Source organism: Falco rusticolus, chromosome 3 (assembly GCF_015220075.1).
Source record: "Falco rusticolus isolate bFalRus1 chromosome 3, bFalRus1.pri, whole genome shotgun sequence".
Lineage (NCBI taxonomy): Eukaryota > Metazoa > Chordata > Aves > Falconiformes > Falconidae > Falco > Falco rusticolus.
Genome location: NC_051189.1, coordinates 75829930 through 75849329, shown reverse-complemented (window position 1 = coordinate 75849329; position 19400 = coordinate 75829930). Strand labels below are relative to the sequence as shown.

General features: G+C 42.8%; 1 protein-coding gene across 1 annotated transcript in view; it reads right to left on the bottom strand.

Annotated features, from left to right (window-relative positions):
* The window catches only part of EPB41L4B (erythrocyte membrane protein band 4.1 like 4B), a 172344-nt gene that overhangs the window by 62438 nt on the left and 90506 nt on the right, over positions 1-19400 (bottom strand). The window contains exons 16-17 of the mRNA XM_037380279.1: positions 12173-12354; positions 6644-6759 (exon numbers count right to left, since the gene is read on the bottom strand). Of these exons, the coding sequence (XP_037236176.1) occupies positions 6644-6759; positions 12173-12354 (298 nt within the window). The remainder of the gene's footprint in view (positions 1-6643; positions 6760-12172; positions 12355-19400) is intronic.

The window sequence follows — 19400 nt, the reverse complement described above, 5'->3', positions numbered from 1 at the left end:
ATCATTACTGAATTCTGCTCTCACACAGCTGATTAGCTGGGACAGTTACACCTATAGTCAGTGGCTCTGAAGATCCAGACCAGAAGTGAACTCAAATCACAGAACAAAGCAGCACCTCTTTACTGCACACTATTAGCACTTCTAAGTATCTGTATGATTCTGTTGTTCCTTAATGCCACTAAACTTTACACATAAGTCCGTTCATCCCCCAATTTAACTCCTAAAGTACAATTGCCATCAAGAAGGGAAAAGAAGAAAAATATTTTAGTACTATACAAAACCATACAGTACCTTCTATGGTTTGTTTCACCAGTTTACAAGAAAATGAAAGATCTAAAACCTGCCTGCATTAGGAATCTCTATATACTATTGCTGCAAGAATGAAGGCTGTAATCTACTTTATTTTGCTGTAATAAAAAACCTTATATTTCCATAATCCTTATTGCTTGTAGAGATGAGTGAAACATAAAGATAGCAGCTGGGTATTCAAATGTTATAACAAGTTGGCAGTTATTAAAATTTTATTTTAATTTATAAACTAAGTGCATTCTATGTGTAAGTAATTATAGAACTAAACGTGTCATAATGTCAATAAAAATTCCAATTTTGTAATCTCTTATTATGTAATTTCAAAGAATCTGAGATGTCCCTTTCAAGTGAATGTCCAAGAGTCAAACCTGCATTTGAAAGAAATATTCTTTTTGCTTAAAATTGCCATCTAAACTCATCCCAAAAGATTTAGAAATAAGGAAAAAAAGACTAAGTTAAGATATGTGATAACACTCCAATTTTCCATCTCCAGTGCTAAAAAATAACAATGTGTTCACATCACTTTTACCATTGATGCAGAACTTCATTTTTCCAGAGAAAGAGAACGTTAGCGAACTGCATTTAAATGGGTTTGATAGAAGAGGGTTGAACAAGCTCAGATATATACAGACATAAAACTAGATGCCTTTTTTTCTTTTTATAATTGAGGTCTTAGGTTTGCTTTTCTCCTCCCAAACATTTACTTTAAATTCAATTACATTTGCTGATACTAGAACCAAAGGGAGATTTGTACATCATTAGATAACGATGACAGTGGCTTTGGTTTGCAAAGCTAACTGAATATTAAGTACACATACAAAATATAAAAATAGTTGCATGAAACACAGCAATACCACTCCTGTACTTAACATTTCCATTCTCTCTGCTTTAAAAAGTTCATGCTTTGTTCCACATCAAACTTTGTACCAAGAGCAGGATTCACGATCTTCTGCCTCTGCGAATTTATCAATAGTCTCTTCTTAGCCAAATGATATGTTTAAAACACGTATTTAGCTGGAGGTGTCTGAAGAACAGAATTACTTGTTCAGGAATGCAGGTCTATTCTTTGTTGCTAGTCATCACTACTAGTAGGAGGTAAAATTTTAATGAAGACAACACAGATATATAGGTTTTGAATAAACATTAGCTATGTAAGGTCAAACCCTTTGCTTTCCCAGGACTCAACATCTGCAAATGTGCATGAAAATCTACAGACTCTTGTCCCTTTTCCACCAGGAGATTTATTGATTTTCTTCCATGTCATAGCTAAGACCAATTACGAACAGATACCACAACGGTAAAACCTGTATGATTATGTGCTACTCTTATTTGAGGCAAAGTTTGCAAGCAGAAGCTGTATTTTTTATTAGAAAAATACATTTGGAAAAACAAATAAACAAAAAAACCCCTCATTAAGCCATCAGATACACAAGACCTTCCTCAGGTCAACTATCAATTGGTCTAACAAAAGATGTAACTCCCAATAAATCCTGCTTATTTAATGCAAAGATTATAAGTAAAAATGCTTATACCCTTAGAGCAAACATCTTTAGTTCCTGGTATCAAATTTATTTTAGAAAATGCTATTGGTTAATATTATTAGACCCTGCATTTGTCAGTGCCAAGCTTGGGTATACCCTCTGATCAGTGTATCACACAGAAGAGTCTCTGATATATCAACCAAGTGAGTTCGTTTTGTGTTTGTTTTTAAGCCATAAATGATTTTTTTTGGAACTGCAGTAGATTTAGGTCTTGCAGCTATGCATGGGGCAGATAGCTCCACAGCTTTTTTGCAAGTGGTACCATTTGCAAGCAGTCAGTAGCAAAACTGGGTAGCGCTGGAATATGGCATTGCCAGGCTAGCAAAAGGCCATAATCTTTGAACAGAGTTTGCAAAGCCATTCAGGCTCATCAGGCTTGCTATGTCTGAACCTTTCTTGATCTGCCTGCAGCTTTGTTTTACTAGGTTTAGCTGTAACAGCAATAATTTTATACAGAAAACCGTAACACAAGCAGTTATTCTTTGAAGAATGAGATATTTATGAGCCTAACACAATGATGTAGTATAAACAAACACAGGGCTGGTATGATAACAAAGGCTTTGAAAAGTGGCGACACAGGAGGTGGTGTAGAGGAGTGCAGGCATGGGGTGATAGCACAAGTGGCACAGGCTGGCACTGGAGACCCCACAGCTATAAACAACTCACCAGCAGCCATTTAAAGAAGTGCAGACCTGGAGCTGGAGAAAATTGGGTTTAGGGGTAATGAAGAGAGTGAAGACATAGTATCTAGCGTATATATGTAAGAGCTACCATGTATACTGAATTTGGGTCTAACATGAAGATGCAGAACAACAAAGAAAGAGCAAGGTGTGAAAGCATGTTTGCAAACATACAAAAGGACCCGAAGTAGATCCTAACATGAGGAATAACAATCCATGAACATGATTGCATGGAACACTGGAACAGGCTGCCCAGGGATGTGGTTGAGTCACCATCCCTGAAGGTATTTAAAAGACTTGTAGATGTGGCTCTTAGTGACATGTTTTAGTGGTGGACTTGGCAGTGCTAGGTTAACAGTTGGACCTGATGATCTTAAGGTCTTTTCCAACCTAAACGATTCTATGATTCTGTGACCATCACAACACCCCCTCTGACCCCACCAGAGTGATACCACCAATCTTAGGGCAGGGGCGTAAGGGAAGGGTGAGCATAACACCAGGAAAAGGGGTAGAGACAATATGAATGGTATTAGTATTCCTTCTTTTTATGTAATAATTACATCTGGACTAATTATTATCAGACTCCCAAGATTTCAGAAAAGCTAATAATACATTTTTGGCTTTATATTATATATATATACATACACATATGGAGCAAGAGGGGATGGGAGAACATGTTTTTTCTAATGAAAGTCTTGCAAGAAAGAAAATCGGAAACGCATTCACAGTTACATTTAGGCTTGTCTTTCCTGGAGATTAAGGAGTCTGTTAGCACCAAAGGCCATGAAAGGCATGTTGAAGCTGACTTTTATCATTCAGTAAGTGGACAGACGCGTCTACCATACCAAACAGCTCTGGAAAAGAAACCGGACACATCCATTCATCATTCCCATGAGACGAAGTCTGCTGTAGTGGACAATCAAATTAATTAACCGCTGAATCTAATTTACCCTGTTTCTTGTTAATTCTCCTATGGGTTCATTATTAAGCCTGACAAATTCCAGCCCCAAAGCACGTTGCTTGAAAAAATAATAATTAGCAGCAGGAAGAGAGGGTGTGAAAGTTGAGACTCCACAACAGATGTGGAAATCATCGCTTTATTTTCAAAAATAGAGCAAATGAAGCAGCTTCATAACTGCTTCACTGTTCTTCTTTAAGCATAATATTTCAGAGGATGCAAAACTAGGGAATAAAAAGCACTTGGTAGAAGTCAATGGAGTGGTGGAAAAGAGCTGTTAACATTTCAATTTTTTTTTTTGCCAGAAACTAGACACAACTGACCGCTCATTAAATCTGTTCGCTGCTGGGCTGAGTAGCTAGTTTACCATAACCAAAGGAGCGTTAAAGGCTACCCTCTCAGTGAAAAATGCTTGTCACAGTTCAGGGCTGTTCAATCCTGCCTAACCTGCCCTGCTGCCTTTGTGCTAGGTAGTGCTCCACAGCCCTTCAGCCTAAGGTTAGCCCAATGTTTATAGCATGGCCGTCTCTCACTGGAGAAGCCATCTGCTGAGGCGACTCCAGGCTCTGCTCAGAGCTCAAAGACCTGCGGTTTGTTTGGTTTAGCTTAACGAGCTCTGTGTACACATTTCACTAGGATCGAGGTCAGGAAACAGTGCTTGAAGAAGAAACCACAAGCGAGGGGCCAAACGAACTTCAGAATGATTTGTCAGTCACAACCCACAGCCTGTAAGTAACACGAGGGCTTGATCGCTGAGCTGCTTTCCAGTGGTGATTCTGGGCCTGTTTCAAGAGCACATAACATTTTCAGATGGCTCAAAATGGGTATTTTAATAAATTTTGAGGGGCTGGCCTCCTTTGCATTCACATGGTAACCACTGTTCACGGGAAAGCTGCCCAGCTCTTTAAACCCAAACCTTCTATGACTGCCAGGAGAGGGTTTTTTATCAGACAGCCCATGTCTCTAGCCTTGCCTTCTGCTGAGCTTCTGCCAGAAACAGAAGCATTTAGCAGCTCCTAGTGCTCATTGCAAGACTTTTTCGTCAGCTAAAATTTGACTGATGGCAGTCTCACCACAGCAGACACAGGCTGCATTTACTGTGCAGCTGCATTTATTGTGAAGCACTGACTTGCTATGATACTGGGTTCTGCTTATTAATCCTTAAATAAGTAATCCATCCAACTGTGGACAAGATTCTAAGGCTGTCAGGACAAGCCAAAGAAAACCACTAGTTATAGAAGAGCTGCGTTCTCCCTCCAGGGCTTTTCAGAGAAGAGCGAGAGGTTCAGAGGTCAGGCTTTGCCAGGCAGAAGTTGCAGGGACTCTACTAGACTACTTGCACAGTGCAGAGGAATACAGGACCAAAATGTTTTAAGCTTTCACTTGTGGAAAGAAAAAAGGCCATAAAACTACTCATTTTAAAATCGTAATACCATTGAGATTATCTCTTCGGATCTTTTGTGCAACACAGGCCAGACTGGTTTATCCACTTGGGCACTGTGGTCAACATAGAGAGAGTCCTCCCACTTCTTCACTTCAGCCCTTTATATGTGCCAAACTGAGCTGTCAATAAGCTCAATAGTGTAGGACAGTCCTTTAAGACATGTTTTGGACATTGAAACTAAGTGAATGTTCTCAGCTGGGGTTCAGATAGAGTACCAGTAATTACATCTGAACTTCAGCGCTCCTCTCAGAAGAGCTGGGTATTCACTGCATGTGTCTGCAAGGTGAAGAATTTTCCTTGGACAAACTATGTCAACATCAATTAGCTTTGCCTGTAAAAAACTGTACTTATTACCAGTTAAGATTATTTCTTAGAAGAAGAACTTGAGAAATGTCCATGGGAAAAAGATGACTTCTTTTCCATTTCACCTCATTTTGTTTACATCATGTTTTAACTTTTTTATCCCCACTCAAACCAACCAGTCAGACAAAATGACAGCTCCTCACAGGTGATAACTAAATCGATCTGGCAAAAAGTCATATTCCACCTTCATCTGTTCATTTAGAAGTCTCCAAAAGTCATGACATAGGTCATTGCCTCACGACCACATTCATAAGGCATAGGGACTGCAGTCCTTAGCTGAACTACACCACCACCCCAGGACACACCCTGAACATGGTTCTTCAAGCAGATCTTCATGACGGAAAATCCACTCCATTACGGATTAACTTCAATTAACTATAATGTAGAGAAAAGTATTCCAAGATTTCAGGTTTTATTAGAAACACCTGACTCACTGATTTTCAGCCTTGACTTCCATCTCCTGGATTCTCTCAACCAGAGAAAAGAAAGATTATGCTACATAGATATACACCCCCTTTGTGCTTGTATTTTTGATACACTTTGCCACCTCTCCTTTCATTTTAATTTCCCTAATGCTTGTTGAAATAATATAAAAACAAAACCTAGGTAAAGTAATTTAATTGCGTTCTGCCTTGAACTGACAGAAAACTCTCAGAACATCATGTTTCTTTAACAGGTCTGTGTACTCATCAGGGGCCCAGACCCACTTTCTTTGAAGCCAGTGGCAATGCTCTCAGTGACATCACTGGCTCCAGCTTAGGACAGACATGGCTGCAAACCAGAGGTCCAGGTCTCCGTGGCTCTATCCAGACTCAGCTCAAGGCACTCCACAGTGCAGGCACAGTGGATTTTGCCTCACATGGGTACAAGAAGCCACTGACCTGCTGGCCTCTGATCTCTGGCAGAAACAGTGGGACACCACCGTTTTGCCACCTGTGCAAAAACTCACTCATAAAACACCCACTAACATCAGATGCCAGAGGGGTTTTAAGGTGTAACACGAACTCCTCATGTAGAAACCCAAGATTTTTTAAAATCACTTAAAGTGTTGTTATTTTTTTACAGCTCTGGGCTGCCTAGATGACTAACTTCACAACTAAACTAAAACTACATCATAACATTGTTGCAGCAGCTTCTGAAATTTTAAAAAGCAAAGTTGAAGGAAATACCAACTCTAAAACCCAACCCCCAGTCCCATAAAGCAATGGTGAGGGGTGATTAAAAAGCAAGCCAGTTGCAGATGAATGTTGATTTGAATTGGAGGTGAAAAAGCAGCAGCTGTTGAATATGAAGTGACAAAAGGGCCCTCTGCCATATATATGTAAAAATATAAATGTACATTCTATACCTTGTTCATGCTGATGTGCAGGGCGGGCCATGGTCCAACTACCTTCACACTCTCCGTTTCTATTTTCTTCAGATGAGAAGTTTCATCATAAAGATGGGGAAGTCCTGAGCTCAGTTCTAAAAACATGCCCAAAAGAAAGGAAGAAAGAAAAAAACACAGTCTGAAGGAGGGCTACAGAAGAACTGCAGAGCAAGACACTCAACTGCATTTGAAGAGACAGTGGTCAGCAAACCATCCTCCCTGCAAAGACCCTCTCAAATGTTTCATAATTATGCCTGTCAGGTCGTTTTGCCTTTTTCTATTTAGCAAACAATTCCTCCCCCTCCTCCTTCTGGCCAATCCCTTCATCTCAGCAGGACTTTTGCCAGCTTTGGGCTAGATACTTCTCTCCTTACCTACCCCCTCCACCCCCTCTGTATTCTAAAACTCAGTTGACACCAGTGGGATTATTTATGCAGCCAAGGTGCCACTCTCAGAACATGCGATGTGTAAAGAGATCAGAGTATAGCTTTTGGCTTCTCTCAGACATCTTTATTTATGTCAGCCTCTTTAAGACTGTTGTCAGGAATTTGCTGTGCTTTGTCAACAGAGATTTTGAGCAAGCCACCGACACAGAAAGACAAGGAAAAATATTTTTTGAGACAGCTCTGAAAGGTCTCTACCGACATCTTGGGGATGGTGTGGCATATATATGTATATTTGCAAGTACTCTGAGAAAAATGAGCTTCATCATGTGTCAATTTAACTAATCTCTGCATCCTGCATTTTTTTTTGCCACGGATACTAGGTAATAACAGTTGGGAACAATCTGGTTATCTCTGGAATCTGCTTCAAAGCTCACTGAAATCAATAAAAACCTTGCACTGGCTGCATTTTGGTTTGGATCAGGTTCTTAAGCTGTCCTAAAGATATTAAATATTACTCACTCAAGATCTAATTCTACAGCTGTTTAAATATACATTAAGGGCTTTGCTGACTAAAGACAAACTGCTAAAACCAGCTTATAGGGATATAAGCAAAAAGCTGGTTTTGGCATAGGTTAAACATTATCAGACCCTGAGGTAGTAATGTCCTAGAAGGGGTTAAATAGCAGCATTGACCTCCCCTTGGTGGTCTCCCGTCACACGTTAGGGGTGACAGTTTGGCGTTTTTCACATCACAGCTTCTTCTGTGGATATGAGACTGTGAAACTGCCTGATGATACCCGGGAATAAATCACCACAGCCATAAGATAAGACAAGATGATGGGGTTGTTTTTTTGTGAAGAAACACATTCATTCTATTTTCCTGTCAAGAGAAAAGCATAAAAGGGAAAAAGTGCCCTATATTCAAGTTTGCTATGATTTAAAACTGACTTTAGAGTTGTTTTTTTGTTTAAAGAGGGAGCTCCAGAAATCAAGCTAGCCAGTTTAGCCTTTTAACTCAACCTTGAAAATAGATTTTTAAAAAAGGCAAAAAAATGAAGTTCTACAAAAGGCATACATTTCCTGAGTCAGCATTAAGTCTGGGCAAATCCAGGCTTTCATCTCGAGAAAGGATCTGGCAGCACTGTGTTTTTTCAAAGCACCGTTTTCAGCCTGAAACTCAGTCTGTATTACACCATTCTCAGGGTTACACAAGGACTTTTGTAGTGAGCAGTTCAGAAATAAAAGATGTCTTTTTTTTAAGTGATAACCTGCAAGATCAGCCCAGAGTTCCAGATGCAAGCTGGGTCCCCTCTTCTCATTCCATCACCTTCCATCAGAGAAATTCTGCGAGCTACATTGCATACTTGTTGGCATCTGCTTTCAGTGATAGCCCCAGCTGCTGCCGCTGGAGCTGCTCGTGTGCACCTGGTAACCCATGCACGACACTGCCATGCCAATTAAGCTTAGCAAGCGGCTCACCCTCCCTGTGTGGCCGTGCTGATGCTGTAAGGCTAACTGCTGCTGAATACAGTGGTCCCTGGGACTGGGATTCTGTGAATACACCGGGGGAAGATCTGCTGCATAAAACGATGTGATCTGTGTATGTTAGCTTGGAGGTGAAGGGCAGCATCAGAAATACAATAATCAGGCTGAATGCAGGAAAACAACATCTTCTGCTGAACTGCCTTCATAAACGCACACGTCAGATTTGTTTCACCAGATTTCACTTCTTCCAGTAATTGAAGTAGACAAATTACTTGGAATGTGAAAAATCAGGCAGGTCTGGCCTGGATTTGTTTTCTGTAACAAAATCGCAGGCCGTGTGTTTACTGAGAAATATGCACCAGTATTTAAAGGGAACCTTGGCTGGGTATAATGTTGTTCCCCTCTCTCCTGCCCATTCCCTGTGAATTGTACTGGAATTTTGGCATTTAGCAGAATAGGTGAAGGAAAAGCAGACACTTTCTCCCTCTCTCAACCTGATGCTCCCCCCATGAGACCTTTTGGCTCTCCAGGAATTTCCACTTGAGATATTTTGGTCACAAGCACCCTCTTTCCCAAAGAGTGTCCCCAGGTTAGTGACCACTTATTTCCTAGAAACACTTTCCCATCAGTGGCCTTTCCACACAGCCTGGAGCCAGACATCAGTCCTCCGTGTCCCCACGTTCCTGATGCAGGTCCCTGAGAGTGTCTCCTCTCTGCCTGGGTTTTTCTTGTCCCACAGACTGTGCCATGTGTGCTGTGCTACATAATTGACTGTCAGCCAGCATGCTCCCAACTGTTCCAGCACTATGAGTCCTTTCCACAAGCTCTCTACAAGATGGTTTTCTCAGCATTTTAATGAACCCATTAAAAACAAAACAAACCAAAACAACCCCCCTGACCACCAACCCTGAAAAAGCACCCAGACCTGTCACCCCAAACTGCAAATGAGTAACTGATTCTGTTTTAAGGGAAGTGGTCCTACTCATACACTGCCACCACTGCTCTAATGGCATACATGTGCCAGGTCTAACTGCAGGCTGGCTTTTCAAGGTAGACCAGCTTTGTGCCTCCAGCCAGGTGCACAGGTACAGGTCTCCTCAGGGGATCAGCGATGGGTTGCTGTGGGGCAGCATGCCTGCGCTGAGACCAGCCAGTGCACGGCAGCACAGCTACCTACCCAAACAACGCAGCTGGGTGCAGCCGGCATGCCTGCACCACGGCTTTCCCCCAGAGGTGCCCCGTCTCCTTCTCTCCTGTAAAGAAACTGGGAATTGGCATATGGCGCTACTGGCATTAGGTCATGCCAGGAACCAGAGCCCATTCCCTTTCTCTAATCAAATATTCAGCACAAACCAGACAAGCAAACAAAACAAAGAGAAAAGTAAAGCCACCTCCAGGAACAGGTGCTACCTGTGTTTCTTGGCTGCTGAAGTCCCCGCAGAGCATCGCAGCTGCTGGGCAGGCTGGGGGCCTGCGCCCCACGATGGTGCGGGGTTCAGGGGGGAGAGCTTGTGCTCTCCATGCCTGGGGCGATGCAGCCTCCTGGGCCCCACAATTCACCTCCCAGGTAACACTGGCTTTGCCCTTATGCTTTTCTAAGTTTTTCCCAAGGTTCTTTCAGCAATAAGGAGGAGTAAGAAAGCAGTGCAGCCTAAGAGGAGACACAGAGCTGGTATAAACACCCTGTACAGTGTTTTTAGCTGTTGTTTCTTTAATCACCTTCTGCCCTAGAGCCAGGCTTGGCTCGGCATAGCCCATGGCAGGGCAGCGGGGAGCTGGAGACCAGCCCGGCTGCTGGGGCAGAAGCTGAGGCCCCGGGGGCTGATGTGGGGGCCTGGGCTGTGGGCAGGATGGGAGGAGACCCCACGAGGGGACAGGGCCAGCAAGGCCTGCAGTGCCCTCAAGGCCAGGATGCTCATCATCAGCATAGCTGGCTCTGACCAAATTTCCTGTCATGCTTCAACTCTAATTTGGGAAAGAAAAAAATATGGGCTGGCACACCCCCCAGAAAGGTCACTGCCTCCTGCCGTACCACGCCGTCAGCCCAGGCAAGGCTTTCCAGCTCAGCCTTGCCAGCATCCCTCTGCTGCCAGTGCTCAGCCACCACTTGTGGTGGCCCTGTGACCAGCCAGCCAAGGCCCAGCAGGTGCACAGCCAAGGCGAGCTGCCCACAGTCACCCCGCAGGATGGTGGCACTGCCCGCCCTCCCGCATGGCACCGAGCCCACGGCCAAGCTGCAGGTGCCTGCCGGCAGCACAGGGGTGCCCAGTGGGCTGGGCCGGGCAGGGAGCCGTGCTGGCAGCATGCCATGCCAGCCCCACCAGTTTGCCAGCACCAAGGTACGCCAGAGTGGAGCGTATGATCAGCAGGAGACAGAAAATCTCCTGGAGGCTGCTCCCAAGAAAGCAGCTCTACCAAAATCCCCAGCAAGCAATTCATATTGCTGCTGAGGATTCCATCCTTCAACATCTACAATGCCTCACGTTTTGTTCCTCGAGCTTCCCTCCTAAAAACTGTTCTCTCCCTCTCCTTGGGAAAGAAAATTAAATAAAATGTTTCTGGATTTCTGAAACAAAGTCTGATTGAAACAAAGTGCTTGCGCAGATAGATGCCTGTGCATCACCGTTGGTGTCGGACAGCCTACGGTCAGGGTCACCCAGTACCGTCTATTACAAGACGCAGATTTCAGAAATTTGCAAGTTGTCAGATTAACTGCCCAGGCTGAAAGTTATCTCAGGGTGATTTACAATTATAAAGTCAAAAATTGGGCAAAGGAAGAACTTACCATCATCCCCTTGAGGCAAGGAAAACAACAGATCATGCCTTGCTTTGCCCATCTTCTGAAATTCTGACACAGCTTTAGCATCTCACACACAGCAGAGTGCAGAGATTATAACTTTGGAAAGCAAGAAGTAGGATTGCTCAATGGCAGGGATGTTTCTTTTCCAGTTCCTGTGTAAACCTACAAACACTTGGCCAAGCTATATACCCTTTAAAAAGTCTGTACACATTCAGCAGCTGAGACTTACACCCAAAGTCCCCAAGGCTGCATCAGGAACAGATAGGCTTCTCTCCTCTTTGCTTTCTACAAGCCAAGAATTTCTCTACTGAGCAAGCAAGCATACTCCAGGCATAAGGCTAAGCAGGAATTGTTCCCATTACCCAAAATAAGAGCAAGATGCTGTTTGTCCAGGGCTCTAAAACTTTTGCTCTTTATGCCCATACATGAAAGCAAGAGTCAAATCCAAACAATGAGGGCTGAAGGCCAGCTCAGCAGATCAGCAAAAGACAGCAGATGAGGACAGGCTTGTGAAACTAAACAAATAAATAGCAACAACAAAAATATAGCCTGTGCCGAGTGGCTGGAGACTCCTATCTGTGACTAATTGGGTGTTTGTTCAGCTACGGAACATCAGTCTAACACCAAATCCCGCAACACTGTAGCAAAACCAGGAAATTGCAAATCTTGTCTCATTTGCACATGCTACAAAGCTAGCAAATAGTAACAGGAAGCATGTTCTTCAAGGAGAGGAACTGAAACGCATGTTGTTTTCCTTTCTTTTCCTTCGCCTCCTTGCCAGAGGCAAATCTGAAAGCAGCAGAGTTACTGAAATGACATTCACTGCAGTGGACTTACTGTTTGGGTTTGGAACTCCAGAAACAATGTCTTTGCTGTCAGGAGCAAGGGCGCCGTAATTTGTGTGGTGGTGGTGATGGCGGTGATGGTGGTGGTGCCTTGCAGGCATTTTTGTGGTATATGGTGCTCCACCATTTTCCTCAATGTTGAACTGATGCAGATCACTGTTGTTCAAGGGATAGCTACAAAATAAATTCAGTTCAAATTAGAGCGGTAAACAGTAGGACTTTTGGAGAGACAGAGTACAAACTTTCTCAGAGAAAAAAAAAAAGCATAGCTTTTTTGTAAATAATTTTTTAATGAGGTATATCCCAAATCTTTACAGTTTTCTGTTAACAGGAGACTGTAAGATGAGGAAAAAGGATGCCTCTGCTTGTTTGGCATCAGAATTATTTTTGCATATTTTTTCAGACTTCAGCATCAGGATTTTTTTTGATTTTACACACTACACATAATCTCTGCTAGACTCTTACACTGAGTCAGATTCTGACTTACGGAATATGATTCTCAAAACCATCAAAATTTGTCCTGCAGGACTTTTCAACTTTACCTGGGATAGCAAAGTGGTCAGGCAAACAATAACTCCTTTGAAGTGAAAATGTCAGAAGAGCAGACTAAGGAAAGTCCCAGAATAACATTACATTCCTGAGAACGTTTTGGCCTCCAAATTTACTGTACAAAATAGCTGAATGAAAAATCTGTGACTTGGGGGAAAATGGAGAAATCTCCCATTGGAAATAAAAGGTTTTACAGGTAACAACATACAAAATAGCACTTAGTCAAAAAAGGAATCACACCTGTGCTGGTAAACTAGCTGGTTTTTTGTTTTTTGGTGGGTTTTGGTTTTCTTTGCTTATATTTAGTTAGGAGATTAACTGTTTTCAGTTAACAATATATAGAGAAATGGAGACATGTTGAAATTTTAATTCGTCATCTCCAGCTCAGAGGTGTCAAATGACATTGCTGATTTTCTTCAATAGTTAACTGATGCTGTTTCAGTTTATTGCTTGAAATGACAATGAATTTCTAGAAATTATATTTTCTCTCCATGCCAGCAACCAAAAAAGACTGAGATAACTCTATGTAGATACTGCAAATGACTTGAATGTGCTTTTCTCAGAGGAGTGCTTAGAATTTTTATAAGGTTTTAACTTATTCTATACTATTGCACTAGACAGTAGTTGCAGTAAATCAATTCATTCCAAGAAAAGATGAATCCCCTGCCCATTTGAAAAATGTGGCATGGGTTTTCAGTTTGCTTTTATTACTAACAGCAGCTGAAAACCTGACAATATGGAATAAAGACAAACGATAATTAAAGGAACAATGAATAAATTATACCTAGCTACTTGCTACATATGTTCTCTGCAGATTACTTACTGATTCAAAGCAAAATTAACCAGTCATCTGCAAATGAACATATCTGTACAATTTCCAAAGGTATGCTGAAGCACGCAATTTGGTACATCATTAATAACCACTGTCTTCTTAGTAACATCTGACAATACGAGGTTTCTGACTGGGTAGTAATTGAATAACACTTTTATGCTGGTTACTTTTTGCAAGCAGGAGGCAGGGAGAGGAATGTTGTGTATATTAATCTTGGCAGATTCCCAGCATGTGGCAACAACTGCCAATAAAGGCACTTCTGATGCCTTATTTGCCTTAAGGAAACAATACAAGTAGGTGTCTGTTCCACAGGGGACAGCTTTGGTGAGCTCAGATAATCCAGGACAGGCCTGTCTTTTGAAACTGCACTATATCTTCACTGTTCTAATCAAATCAAGCAAGTGTCTACTGGGGGAAAATGGTAGAGGTTAATAAAATTGCACACTAATTGTAACAGCTCTCCTGCACTCTCTCTTCAAGCGCCTTGAATTGAAGTGACATTTTTTGACTTAGAGGATAGCTGGGTTTTTTCACACAGTTAAAACCCTTCTTGGAAATAAGATCAGTTTTGGGCTGGAGACTCAGCACATCCTTTTTTTCAGTCTGTGATTCAATTTTTTTTTTTTCAAGCCACAAAACCTCACGTGCTTGGGAGTTGCTTTCATTTTACCTGTTGGCAGGCTGGTTTAGCAGACATTTGACTGGTCTTTTCAAAATGAATGAGATCACACCAAATCCTTACATTGACTCTTACTGCTATGGGCATGAGGTAGTTTCCATGCTAAAATGGGAATGAGCTGAGCAACTGAAAGAACTTAAACCCCTCTGGCATGTCAAGCATGCACCAAATTCCCTAGACTTATTTCTTGACTGTCCAGAGAGGAGTGCTCACACCATGTAAAATGCAGGGAGACCATTACTTCAAAGAAGTAAAAAGATAGCCCAGCAAAGCTGATACTCAGGTATGCACTGAAATCCTTGAGGACAGTAAGTCACAAAGCTCCAGTCAGGATTTCAATACCCAGGCAGTGCACTTTGATGTGATATCCCATGTTGAAACTGTTGGCCCATTTAAAAGGATGTGATCATCTGCACTCTTCCAGGGCTGGCAGCAAATAGCAGATACTGAGGCAAACTCAGTGGTCAGTCAGCTCCTGCACATCTGATGGATATGGGGTTGCGCTGAGGAAGACTTTTGCACCCTTACTCTCACCGCTAGACTGATGAGTTACTGAACAATCATAAACGACACGGCTTGCAGCAGCCCCAGAGCCAGACTGCTAGAAGAGTTGACAATGCCCAAATAAAAATATCATGAGTAGTCCAAATCCCTTTTCAGTGTACTCTCTACTATAATTTAGGGGGACACTGGACATTTTAGTGCAGTTTCTACAAGGCAGCATCATTATTATCTTATATCATGTCTGTTTTTCACTTGTTATTCTGTTCTTCTACTGTCTTAAATCTAGAGTCTTGAGACTTTTCCCCTCAATGCACCTTTTTGCTACTAACTTCTCTTTCTATTGCTTGCTTCCATCTGACTTACCTGAACAGATAATGTGCTCATGCATCCTTCCCAACCCATTCATGCAAATAAATCACTATTTTCAACAAACCAACTTTCTGACCATATCCTAAGTCCTCCAGGTTTTCCTACTTGCTCCCAAGACACCAAGTAGTGCTCTCAGACTATGTGCATGCATAGACAGGTATCAGTTTTCATCCTTTCTCTTGTATTTGTCTTTTGGCCCTCCTAGTATGCCAACCTTATACCTTTGTTTTACCCTTTAATAGTCATTTGGCTGTCCTGCAGCTTTCCTCTTTTTTCTCTGTTATTTACCTGTGTAGTTCTCTCAACAAGCTTCAGCTGCTTTCTATACAACCAACTCCTGTCCTTCAAGGAAAATGAGGCTGGGCCCTACAGGCTATTATGTAAAGAAAGAAAAAATTTCTAGCTTCTCTGTCCCTCCCTCCGGCAAAACACTCCTGAGGATTCAGATATTGGAGGCTGAACTTTCAAAAAAGCCAGGCAAAGTTCACAAGACACTTGGTATTGCCTTTCGTCTCAAACTCACATACTTACTTTCCTCTGACCAAAAAGGCAGCATATTGAGGAGCAAACAATATGAGGGCAAATAACATGCATCTTCTGATTACTTTTTCAATTTTTTAAAATGTTATTTACATTACTAGTGCTGTACCCCAATTTTATACTCTGCACCCTTTGCTTTAAAAGGTATTTGCAGTTGACATGCTTGCATTTCATGTGCTCCAGTCATCTACTGCCTTATCAAACCATGCCTCTAGCATGCAACTCACACATACAGCAGTGTTAGGACATTATTAAAAAAGTGGAGAACAGAAAGGTATTTGAAAGACTGAAGTATGCACCTTTCTTCTCAAAGTCAAATTAAGCCAGCCTGTGTTACCCTAGCTGATTGTCTGAACTGATTCTTCAACATCTTCGCTAGCAGAGACTCCATGACCTGCTTGTGCAATTGATTTCAGTGTCTCACCATGCCTACACTTACTGCTTTGTTCGTCCTGTCTCCTTTACTGCAATTTAAGCCTGCTATTTCCTGTCCCATCCATCGCAGATGCAATGAACAGGCTATTTCTTGCTACAGAAACCTGTGTTTTCGAAAATGGCTCTTCATATCTCCCTTCAGAGTCTGAAGAGCTCTGAATTCTTCAGTTGCTCCTCACAGGCCACACATGTCCTACAGCTCTGATACATCTTGCCATCCCACCCACCCAGCTGCCCCCTGCTCGGCCTCCGATGTGTGCTCAGAACCAGGTACTCCATTCCAGCTGAGGCCTTGCAAATGCATTGCAAAGAGGAAGGGCTGCTTCCAATGTTCTATGGGCTCTACTCCTCTTTATACACTGGAACATGAGATTTTTTTTTTGCATAAGTAGCCTAGGATCGTTGACTCATGTTCAACTTCTAACCCTCAAGACTCCTAAAGTGGCCAGGTTTCCAGCCCCCACAACCTCAGCTGTGAAGAAGGTTACTCCTACCTAACAGCACAAACTGACTACGATTCTTCCTGAGCTGTCTCCTAAATTTTCGCATGTGCTAAGACCATAACCTGTCCAGGACTTTCCTCTCAAACATGATAGGCCTGGTGTGACAGGATTTCCTGTTTTGGTGTAATCTTTGAGTAAGTGACAAGAGATATTTTTTTTCCCCAAAAAACCAACTGCCTTTCTGTGTCATCCTTCCAGCTGCCATCCTCGTTCTTCTGTAGAACATAACCATGTAGCCCTGCACGAATACAGAGTAATGAAGGCAGGTTAATTAACACTGATCATATACAGCTGTGGGCTGGCTTCAGGGGCAGTGGGTTGGCTGACCTGGATAAGGTGCAGCTGTGGCTGGATCCTGCTAAGGAGTTAAATAGCCCCAAGGGGTATGGAAGAGGAGCACTGGATGAAGAGAAACCTGGAAGAAGCAGATGGAGAGGAGAGTATGCCCTGGATGAAGGAGAGGCCTCAGGAGAAAGCAGGGAGAAGAAGGGGGCCTGGATGAGGATAGGCTGGCTGGGAGAGGAGCCTGGAGAAGGAAGACTCTGGATGCAGCAGAGGCAAGAAGCAGGGTAGACTGGCCTGAAAAGGATGAAGAAACAGCATGGACAGCAGACAAACTTTTGAAACCTTCGGGGGGTTTGGTGGCTGTGCTAGGTCAAGGCGTGGGAACTACTTATTGAAGCTAACCTGGTATGGGATGATGAAAGTCTTGTTGCACCTGGCTAGTTTTGATAGTGCTGCAGCACAGGAACATCTTTCACCTGTGTCCCAGAGCAGGCTTACTCTTGCACCCTGTTTGTGTCCCCTTCTTCCACGCTCCTCCTGTAGGCATCTCCCACCTGTCTGAAGTTACGCTTGGAGAGCAGAGTGGGGCTTTCTTCTCTCCCCTCCTTGGGGAGGCTGGTGGGGCAATAGCAGAAGGCAGGCTCAAACTATGGTGCCTCTTGGATGACTCTGCATTTTTAGACCCTCCCTGCTATGGCAAACAGTGCTTTAAAAATAACCCCAGGCTTCTAGGTCTGGTTGTGATGCTTGTGTGGGACCACGCCCATCTCTATTCTTCACTTTGAACACTGCTTCTACACCAAACCACTGCAATTTTCTAATATTTAAAAATCCTCAAAATTTACACAAACATCTTCACAACTCCCCTCAGTCCTCCCCCAGCTGCAGCTCTGAGTAAGCCTGACTGTGACTTGGGCAGCTTTCAGCAGGTCAAATCCAGACTGCAGACTTTGGGCTGAATGTGTTTGGAGGCTCCCCCAACCACTTCGCTCCCTAATAGGAGACATTTCACCCACCACCATATCATAACAACACTTTCTCCAACATTGAAATGGGCTTTAGAAGTGCTCCTAAATAGCAGTCGGTGGAACTGTTAAAGTATATATTAAGGTGTATGCATGGAGGAGAGGCTCTCAGGAGTTTAACAAAAGCAGCCACTGCCTGTGAAGCTTCAGTGTGGCAGCTGGGGGGATGAGACTTGTCAGCTGTATTAAGCTAAATGTTCATTTTGGGGGCTTAATCTCCTCCTTTGGGAAATGGAAAAAAACATAAAAAGTAAAAAAAAATGTCCTTGGGTTTATCCCCTGCCCATTCTTCAAAAGAAGTTAAAAAAAACCCCAAACCCAAGTGAATTTTTAGCCAGGCTTGCTTCAATCATGTTTAAGAATCTCTCATACCCCTTGTGTTGCTAGAGCATGTATAGCAGCACAGAGAGCCTAAGCATTTTGCATACCCTGGAAATTTCCCTGTGGAGAGGAATGAAGAGGAAATAGGGGGACAGGCAGAAGCTGGTATTCTGCGTTATCAGTTATGGGCCAGAGTCACTGGACTTTGCTTCAATGCAAAAGACTTTGAGAGGACCAAGCATTATACAACAAGGGAACACAGACCATGGCAAGAGGGCTGCTTATAAAAGAGGAATGATGAAGTTTCATTTTTGCAGCCAAGAACTGGGACCACCTATAAAAGCAATGAATGTTCTAGGAACACTAAGGAAAGGATTGGGATCACTAAAAACAAACTTAGTTGTTATTTTTTTTCCCTGCACTGTGTAACAAAGATTTCTTTGCTGGCCAGAACTGGTTTCCTAAACTGTGAGAAGTAAAATTAAAGCTGACAGCGCTGCTACACTTCCACACTCTGCCCTGACACCACCAGATGACAGCAGGGCTGGCCCACTTGCTTCCTTCAGAGAAGGCCTGGGAAGATGTGTTGCTGCCAGGGACCATCAGCAGTCCCCGTCCGTTCCCAGGGACACCTCAGAAAGCACAGTAGGCAGTCATTAGCCTTCTCCCAGACAGACAAACCAACCTTGGAAGGAAATAGAAAATGGCGATGAGGAACTATGTATTCAAAAATGGTGATGGGAGCAGGGGGAATTTCTCCTGTAGGAGATAAAAGTATATCCAGCAGCAGCCTGCATTACAAGATGCTGAACTAAGTTTTGAAGCAGGAGTAGTCTGGAATTCTCTCCAAGAAGAACAGAGCCTGCAGCAAAGCATGTTCTAATAAAATACCAAGAAACAAATCTTGACTCGACAAAGCCATTGTCCTCATAGATTTCACCTTATCTACATAAAGATCATTAAAAAAATACTGCCTTGCAAAACTGTCACGCAAAATATGCCTGCTGGGGAACGAAACTGGCTTTTCTACATTTACAAATGGTTTTAATTAATGATAACGATAGCTAATGATATTTAATCACCTGTCAAAAATATTCATTGTCCCAAATGCCCTTGCAGATCAGAAAAGCTCTGAAAAGCGGACACAAAATTTTCTAAGACAGATGAAATCCTCCCCC